The sequence below is a fragment of the Acanthochromis polyacanthus genome, chromosome 9 (genome assembly GCF_021347895.1).
Source record: "Acanthochromis polyacanthus isolate Apoly-LR-REF ecotype Palm Island chromosome 9, KAUST_Apoly_ChrSc, whole genome shotgun sequence".
Lineage (NCBI taxonomy): Eukaryota > Metazoa > Chordata > Actinopteri > Pomacentridae > Acanthochromis > Acanthochromis polyacanthus.
The window spans coordinates 32,692,481-32,702,487 of record NC_067121.1 but is presented as its reverse complement, the minus strand read 5'-3'; the positions used below and the strand labels follow the sequence as shown (position 1 = coordinate 32,702,487).

The 10,007-nt window shown below is 40.2% G+C and overlaps 1 protein-coding gene across 1 annotated transcript in view; it reads right to left on the bottom strand.

Moving 5' to 3' along the window:
- Window positions 1-3,740: 3,740 nt before the first annotated feature.
- Window positions 3,741-10,007, bottom strand: part of LOC110965367 (vertebrate ancient opsin-like) — a 78,546-nt gene continuing 72,279 nt past the window's right edge. Inside the window, exon 4 of the mRNA XM_051952914.1 lies at window positions 3,741-5,734. Within this exon, the coding sequence (XP_051808874.1) occupies window positions 5,453-5,734 (282 nt within the window). The 3' untranslated portion in view covers window positions 3,741-5,452. The remainder of the gene's footprint in view (window positions 5,735-10,007) is intronic.

The following is a 10,007-nucleotide window of genomic DNA, read 5'->3' as shown; positions in this document are numbered from 1 at the left end:
TTAGTGCTGCTACTGGCACAGAATAGATGATGGATGTTGTAAAGTATTTGAATCAAACAACCTGAATTGATCAAATGTTTTAAGTCCGCAGATTAAAAGATGTTGGGATGTGAATGTCAGATGGCAGTTTTACTGAAACATTCAGGGTATCAAAAGCTGCCTGTGTCCTTCTAATCTCTCATAAACAGGTAAATATTTTTTGAAGGTAATCCAGTGTAGTTTACATTACATTAGACTAAGGATATAGCTTACATTTGGTTTGAGCTTAACTTCTTATCCTGTTCCATCTGTTTTCTCTCTACCAAATGAGTGAAACAGCCCTTGACTTTACCCTTTGCCAAAAGACAGAGAGATATGCGGTGCTAAAAGTGTAAGAGAGGGGGAAAATCAATTTTACTGCAGGCCCTTAGTGGGGAGCTGTTTGTCACGACAACTAACTGGCTCTTATTTTTGACAAAAGCTGAAAGGGCCGGCAACACAAAGGTCATTTGGGTTCTACTCATCTCAGCTCCTGCCCAGTCTTGAGGCTATTCAACTGGTTAATCAGACATTACACCTCAAGTCTCTGGTTTAATGGAGTCCAACACCGCAATGCCATTATAGCCATGTTGGTTATTGGGATATCTCTTATCTCTGCTCACCAGGGCGTTTATAATAAACACTGAAGACCGAGGACCAAGCAGGACACAGAAACAATTAGCAGAACATCCCTGAAGGCACATCGAAGCCTGAAAAAGATTTTAAAGCTGTGCTGGGAACTGATTTGTTCAACCTAAAGCCCCACTACCAATTTAGGGTGAGTCTCCAGTGGACAGGCTTATTGGGCTAGTTCGTGCAGTTCTTGTAAATCTTTCGGTTGTTTTCCACAGGAAACACAAAGGGTTCAGGACAACCCTTTGGGGTGATCGTGGCCACTTCCCTCATAATTCACAGCGAAATATCAACTGCTTTAAATTTAACAGCAACATAATACAGTCATTTAGCAGATGTAATGAGTATGATCCTCCAATATCAAAGTATTGTCTCGTTGCACAGGCGCCACAGCTGCCTACCAGAAGCCCAGTGCTAAACTTATCTTGATTCCAGAACTGTTTTATAATATGGCAGTTTGTAATCACGTAATCATCAAACATAATAATGTTGATGAGCGCTTTAAAGAAAATGAAACAAATAACTGCTTCTAATGGTTTTAGTAGCGATGAATTCATTACAAGATGTCTATCACACATTCAGTGACTGCTGCTTGTCACATTAATCTCCAGGTGTCTCAGAGGAATTACTGAGGTGTCATAAAGGCGTATCTGTGTTTGTGTTTGACTGCCTTCATCTCTGTGTTAATATGTAGCTTGTCTGATTAGTTTCTGGGAATTTAAAATGATGGCAACATTCCTGGACACTGCTTCCACTGAAGGCTCTTCAACAAGGAGAAACATGTCTTGTGATGCATTTGGACATTCCCTAAAATGTAATCTTACCCATGAAAGATCAATGTTTATTACATTAGCTTCATTTGCAGCTCACAAGAAGTTTACCCCAGGTAACTGTTACATAAAATCTATTTATGTTGCCTATGCTGGCTTTTCTCTATTTAAATTTTTCAGGCATTCAAGTACATTTTGAATTGTAATGCTCTGCACTTTAAGATGAAACATAACACATTTTACACTAATAAAGGTTACCAAAAAATTGTTGGAGATTCTCTCTGCTTGAAAGTTGACCAACAGACATAAGGAGGTATGTGTAGCGCTACCCCTGTTTAGATGGACATCTCGGTTCTCTGTGCACACGCCATGATGTAATTCTGCCATTGTTTGTACTTTCCAGATGTGTGTCACGCCTGCTTTATATCAGACTTCTAGAAACATATAGGATGCACTTAGTGCTTCCTCACTCATACCTCCCCCAGGCAAGCCTCCTCTTTCCTCCAAATGCATTTTAGCAATTGAGACATCCGTCAGATGGCACACTTCGATTGATTTTCAGGTCACAGGCAGGACGATGGATGACAGAGTAGCATGTTAGTGCACATTAGTGCATGTACGTTCCTCCCATTAACCCTTTGATGCACAGTGTGGGTCAGGAGATCCCCATTTTCCATTGGATGTAGGTCACTTTTGACCCATGTTGTGCATCAAAGGCTAAAAACTGTTGGCCCTGCCTCTGTTTATAGACTGAGAGTGACCACCCACACAGCACTGTATTAAACCAGTGACCTAAGTACCAAATAATTTTTAAAACAACATATTCTATGACGAGAATTACCAAATTTATGTGGAACTCAGGGCTCAGTGGTTGGCACTGTTGCCTTGCAGCAAGAAGGTTCCCTGATCACGTCCCAGCCTGAGATCTTTCTGCATGGAGTTTGCATGTTCTCCTTGTGCATGTGTGGGTTTTCTCCTGGTAGTCCGGCTTCCTCCCACAGTCCAGAAACCTGCTGAGGTTCATTGGTGATTCTTGCATGTTTGTAGGTGTGATTGTGAGTGTGCATGTTTGTCTCTTTATGTAACCCTGTGATAGACTGGTGACCTGTCCAGGGTGTAACCTGTCTTTACCTTAAGTCAGCTGGGACAGACTCCAGGCCCTCCATGACCCTAATGAGGATTAAACAGTGTATAAATAATGGATGGATGGATGTGGAACTCATTTTATTTCGACTCCAAACTATTTTGCAGCTGTCCTCTGCTCTTCTGTGCTCTCAGTACTGTTTATGTTTCCTTTACTCTGTGAACGAAACAGATCCTTGGACTGAAGAGACAGGCCAAGGGAAGACAACGTTTTTATGTAGCTGAGAACTGCTTGCAGCCATCCAAGGTTTTTTACACCATTAGCATGGTCTGTTGGTTGTAGCAGGATTCGGTTTTGTTGGTTTTTGTGTAGACAGCCGTTTTGGTTGTTAATGAAAATGAAGACATTAACACACTTTTGTTATGAGATGCTGGTGCTCAAGCAACATCCAGTGTTTCTAACAGTTGTATACAGCACATTTAAGAATGAGATTAAATCTGTTTTGCTTCACCAGTCTGTTTTAAAAAAATATCAAATGACTAATGACGCCACTGACTGGAACTCTCTGCAACAATCCCTAAACCTCACCTCATCCGTATTGCTCTCACCGTTTAACAAAATCAGAGTAATACTTCAGGACCACTACACCTGTTTTTAGCCTTTCTATTTGACAAGTCAGTGCATAATTTGTTTTTTAATATTGTGTGATCTGCTGTACATGTAATCTATGTTTGTTGTTCATCTTGTTTGTGTGCTGCCTCCTGGCCAGGTTGTTGTTGAAAATGAGACCTAGTTCTCAACTAACTTACCTGGTTAAACAAAAATGAAACAAACAAAAATAAACAAACACAAATGTGAGTATATCAGATATGGTTTTGGCTGGGGTTGTTTTGTTTGCATCCAGGACAGTGGATGCTGTAAGACATGTAACACAAAGTTAATGTAGGATGTAAACTACTTAGTCTAACATGTTGACAAGATTAAAGCAAACAAATACACAGTCCATTAACTCAACCTTTGGTATTTTTAGTTTTGGGAAGGCAATAAAGGAGACCCCAGCCCCAAACTCTTTATTTACAGCATTGCTCTAACTACAGATGCTCTAAACAGTGACTGACAAATTATAGTTTAGTATACACACATAGTGCCATCTTACATCTACAGCATATCACCCTTTCAACCTCTTTTGTTATGACCACTCCAGAAAACAAACAATAAAACACCATGCATGCTAATTTCGATTTAGAAAATTTATTGAACAGCATCCCTCCAAAATATTAAAATGTCTTTTTGCTTTGGTATCAACTCATGTACATTAATAGTATACAAGATGATGACAGCACAGAGAGAACAGTTTGTGTGCTAAAAGTGAATTCCAAAAAAAATCCCACACTGTATGCCGTATGCAGTAGCAAACAGTACCACACCACTTACAGCTTAGACGTTCACTGACAACACAGCACCGATGCACCGCTTTCAGAAACTCCACTGTTATCTTTGCATTGCAAGAAGGGAAAAAATGTCAAATCAGTTATCAAAAAATTGAACAAGATGCTGACAAGCACATGGCAAATAATATATACACGCCTAACTTTTTCCATCTAACAGATATTTGTTGCCTCGGGTGAAGTCCTTTGTTTTGCTTTTGGAGATACTGTGAAAGAATTTATTTTCCACAGAATCTTTCTTTTCTTTTCTTTGTTTGTCAGTATGTTCATATTCTCTGAGATGATGCCAATTATTCAGACTGTAAAACATCTTAGAGTGGCTCTTGAGGAGGCAAATATTTTTGATTGTTGTGTAAATTAAGAGCAGCAGGGATAGTATGCCTATGAACAAGACGCTAACTACTAGATTCATGGATTTTTGGAGTTGTCCTTTTAGGCATCCTTTTTATACAGAGGATTTCCTGCACGTTGCCAACAAAAGTACATGTGGACGTGTCTAATGACAAAATAAGTAAAACATCAGAGGCATACATTTTCAGGATTTCTCCCTGTACAATTTACCTCTATCTCTAAGTGCTGTCTACTGAACATCATCAGACATTTCATTTGTCAACACTCATTTGCAGTATGCTGCCACAGTGCACATGCACAGTCTTTATTGAGAAACTATACAGCGACTCTCCTACATGCACTTAATTCATTGGCTCTAAAGTCTATTCCTGAAAAAACTTTAATGCCGCTAGCATGCTAGCAATGCTACATGTACAACAAGCCACTTATTAAACCATTTAATTGAAAACCAGCTTCAAAGTGATGAGCGATGAATTGCTGAAAAGAGAATTACTTACAGTGAAAGAATGCTAAAACGGCTGAAACATTAAAATCATTTCCAGTACAGTCTCATTACTCTGCCTACTCTTTTTGTCATTTTTTAAAAATCTCATCTACTCTAAGAAAGATTTAAAAATGCTTGGGGTAATAACTTGTGTTATTCAACCTCACGCTGTAACCACTGTCAGTTACAAATCAATCCAAAAATACATCTCATCCCTCCTCCTGCACTCTAAACACATTTCTGTTATGGAATTGTATGTGAATGAATATCCTACCAGACCTATAGGTATTGCACAAAGAATGATCCCTACAATTCTTCTTTTATTACAATAGCAGTGCCTTCTCATAAAGTTGTGACAAGAACATCCTTTCAATCCCCTTTCTTTGTGAGACAGATGTATATTTCTTTTCTGCAGAGAAACACAGACTCCTGGCTTCTGTAAGCTCGCAGCCTCAGATTTTTGCACATATTGTTCAGAGGCAGTCCAAGGTTTCCCTTTGTTACTGGTCCATCATCTGTACCAGCCAGGGCAGAGCTGATGCAAGAGCTGCGTTAAATCCACCTGGACTGGGAGGTTGCTGCTCTTTAAGCCTCAGTACCACCTCTCTCATTATTAATGACTCCCTGGCTGGGGGCTGTGGGATTTCATGGTTACAGTCAATCATCAGCCATCAAAGTGGGCCACTAGTGATACTACCACAGGTTTGTTTTCTGAGGAAGGGGCTTTGCTGATATCAATGGTGGGTTCACAGGAGGGGCCCAGCTGGGGCAGCGTGCCAGCAGGTTGACCCAGTGAGGCTACCATAAATAGGAAATCATTGGAACGCCGAGGACCGGTGGCCGCTGCGCCCCTCATGGCCTTGGTGGCGACCTTGGAGGAACTCCTTAAGCTGGAGCCTCGTCGAGGAGTTTCACAGTGCAGCAGGGCTTGGAAACATCTGTAAAACTGGGACAAGCATACAACACAAACATGTGATTAGAAATGTGCTTAAACCACAGTGGAAGAAATTAGAGACTTCCTATTAGGAGTAGGGTTTAGACTTTGTCATAATCTATTTAATATAACTGAATTTAATATAAACATCCATAAGTGATATCATCTGATTTCTTCCAAACATGAAGTTGTTTGCATATTTGCAACTATTTTATCAATGGGAAGTAAATTTGCTTTATAATTTTCCCATCTCTCTCACATCTGTCTCTCTGGTAAACTTTTAGGCTAATAAAACCTAATAATGACTGATCAGACCGCTGCATACAACAGTACTGTTCAGTCACTATGGTCAGTTTGTGATTTACCATCTCACGTGGGACAATCCACCAACAATGATTTTAATCCCAAGGGTGACCCGTTGCTGCATTTTCAATTGGAAAAGTAATGTTACTAATGTGTGCTTATAAAGACTGGCAAGTGGAGGGTCAGAAAGAAAGAGTCTGACCGTTTCTTTTGAGGACACCGACCACCCAAGATTTCCATTATGCACTTAATCATTTTCATAGTGCAATTTTATTTGTCAAAGGATTCTTTTGTGAGAAAAGAAGGTGGAAATATAATGAATACTGAATGTTGAGAAAGGATATCGGAGAGAATTGCCTCATTTTCTATGTTGTTCCGCTATGGTTATTCTAAACGTCCCTTATGTGCACCGTGCAGGGTCACAGTTCACTTGGCATACACTAGTTATTAACAAAGTGCAGACTGAGTGTAAAACAGAATACTAAGGTTTGGAGAAGACCTTCATTCACTGTCTCACCAAACTCAAGGACAACATTTTTCCAAAAACTTCAAAGGCGACCTTGGAAATCTCTGAACCGATGGTGGCTTTTTTTTTTTTTTTTTTAAAAATAAGTGTGATTATTTTTTTTAAGCAGGGAAGTCTGGCTGAGAGCAGTGCCCTCTTTTCAGGTACACACACACATGCTCACAGTTTCACACCTGGAAGCTTCCCAATGCTCCTACAGATACTTGAGAACAGCCTGGGAGATGCTATATTAATCATTAGATAAGGATTAGATATAAATATAACCACAGTCTGCTCTGTTGGCCCCTTAGCCACACTAGTGAACCAGTTGGCAGGTTGTGGGCCTAGCTTTTTATAAAACTTTTTCACTCTTAGCACCCAGGTTTAGATTTGTGGTCTAGAAATTACACTGGCAGCTTTCCAGTCACTTCTCAGCTTCTGTAACTTTTTATGCCACCACTGCACTGGGATTTACCCTCAAGACTCTGTGATACATACAACACAGCCAGACTTGCTCTACTGTGCTGACCAATAGTCTACGTGGAAGACTCCACCTTCATGGAAATCATAGCAGGATATAAACAGCTCAGCTTAGGCGAGTCAAAACACACATTTGTTCTGTGTTTTTGTAGGATTATTCAGTGACATTCAAACTGGGTTGTGGGCACACAGAGGGGCATAGAGGTGTTGAAAGGGTTTAGGAAAAAACATGTAGTAGAACTAAGTTGAAAGAAACTGATTTATGTTCGGAAAGCAAACAAACTTGCCATCATATTGACCTGAATCATTAACTTCACTTATTGCACGGAAGTAAATTCCAGTCGGCTAGTTTTGAAGCAGCAGCAGCAGTTATCAGTGTCTCCATAGTTTTCCTGCTGTTTTGGAGATGAGATATAAGGATCTCTGATGTGTCTTTTTCTCTGTATGACCAAAGACACTATAAAGAAGGAGAGAAGGAGGATCACTCTTCCACTTCTGACTTTAATTATATTAATGTAATAGTACAGCAAACAAATACAGGACTGGCATTTTAGCTAGTCAAAGTGGGCCTCTAGGGGGCTGTTGCACTTTCGATCCAGAAAAAGTCTGACTTAGCGGCTCTGACAACAGCATTGATGATCAAGAAATAGAGGTTAATTATTACTGTTTGCTGCTGCAGAAAAAGCGTGATTTTACATCTAGCCAAACATTCACAGCTATCTCTGCCCTTCTTGTATCAGGAGTAAAATACAAGCCAACCACAGTACAAATGATGACTGCTCTGCAACGTTAGGAAGAGATGTAATTATACAACATCAGTGAGGTGCAGGGCTATTTGTAAGTAAGATGCTTCTGGAGTGGACGTGCTAGCACAAAAAAATAAGTCCAAAAATAGGCTACCTCAGCCATCGTACCAGTTGTAGGGAGCACTGGAATATAAGAATTAACGCAGATGCTTTAGTCAACCACTGATTTTGAAAATCTGGTTAGAAGGCTGGTAAAAATTGGGTTGTGATCATGTGTGCTTTGTCCCTTCCTCACTGACCTGCTCATCAGAGGGACAGCACTTTGACCAGTTTCTATTTGGGTCGGTCATTTGGGAATGTTGGCGTCACCAATTTATTCCTCTAATGTGGCCTTCTGTGAAAGACGTGCACAGCCGCAGCTATCCCATGATAAAAAAGCTTTTTCCTAAAAGGTGGGAGGCAAAGACGTCAGCACTTCGCCCTTTAGTGTTCCAGCTGTTTTCATTGTCCTCCTATCAATACGTCCCTGGCACATGCTCTGACTTCAGCTGGGAGGCGGTTTAGTTGCTCAATACTATGCAGAGAAGAGTGGTGAAAACCCTTGTAAATGTTTCTGCAGCTTAATATCCCACAAGATTACATCTGAATTGAAGAATTCATATTATACATTTATTGCCAACCTTCAGCATTAGCCCAGCAGGTGGTGTATCGTAAGTGTAGCCAGCTGGGGGTACAGGAGTGAAGGTCGGTGTTCTTACTGGGGGTGTTTCTCATTTGACTTTAAAGCAAGAGATGGAGCTTAAATCCCTCACTGAATTGGAATGAAGCTTCTTGCTTCGATTAACTTTAAAGGAAACACACTACACAATGACACACAAAAATGTGAGTAGCTACTGGGGAAGGAGTGAGGAATTTAATAAGCGATTAAAGAATGGGATCATCATGAGGTTTTGCAGAGAAAAGTGTGATAAATTTTATGTTGTTTTTATTTATATTGTGTCATTTCACGACATTGGTCATCTACTATTGACATAGTAGATGACTAGATAACGATAAGATGGTACAGTATTATATTAAAAAGTCAAAAAAAGCAAAGATTCCCTTTGAGCAAGCACCTGACACCACTGTTAAGAAAAAAACTCCGGTAGAAACCTGCAGTAGAACCATGTTTAGAGAGAGTGGCTGTCTGTGTTGACCAGTTGGGGTTAGAGGAGAGCAGAGAAACTTTTATCTTTATATTTCCTTAACAGAGTATTTTAGTAGCTTAACTTTAACCATAGTTACTGTGCTTTCCCAATCTGTGACTGTGCTGCAGTTATTCCTAAAGAAGTGACTCTGACTGTGAAAAAGAGCAACAACAAAGACTGCATTCAGCATTAGTTGATGAAAAGGCTGGTTATGGAGCTCCAGCTGTGCTCACAGAACTGGTTCTGAGTTGTCATGAGTGTGTAGCCTTGTGCTTTCTGATATTTTAGCAAAAAATGATGCCACTGTGTGTGGAAAAAATGGAGGTCTGACTCAATCAGCTTAACTTACTGACAGAACTGGAAAGCAAACAAAGTGGATGTCTTTCAAATCAAGTTGAAAACATAGTGCTTATTAAAATCAGCCACTAATTAGGTTTTCATCTGTAAGCCCAAGTATCACTTATTGGACCCAATCAAAGAAGCCTTACTTGTTCTCAGCTTTAAAATTGATTCAACTAAAGCTTTTGAACTATTTAGTTGATTGTAGCATCCTCATCAGTAGTACAAGTGGAAATACATCTTGCTGCCTCTTCCATTATTCAAATGTGCAGAACCCCCCCCCCCAAGGTTTTCAGTCAGAAATTCTGCTGTGGAAACCTTAGGCTGCCAAATACCTATTACCATAAACATATATACCCCAAGTGATAACATCGTTTCCGTGATTCCACGTGAACAGTTACAGGTTTACACCTCCACAAATGCTGCATTCCAACCAGCACCAGGAATCAGAACACATCATAATATTTTGTGGAAAGAGAAGAAAGGTTGTCTCTAAGGTACGGAGGAAAGGCACTGGAAGGTAGACACCTTCTGTCAGGGTATAATAAATAGTGAATGGACCCCTGGATGCATTTTTCAATCCATGAAACAGATCTGGAAGTCTCAAGTCGATGATTTCATGTAGATTTTCCTGTTTTACACCAGCCTCTACACAAAGCACAGTCCCTGTGTTACCCAGCTCAAATCGAGGTATCTCATCTCGCTGATGGACAGATGGGGAGATT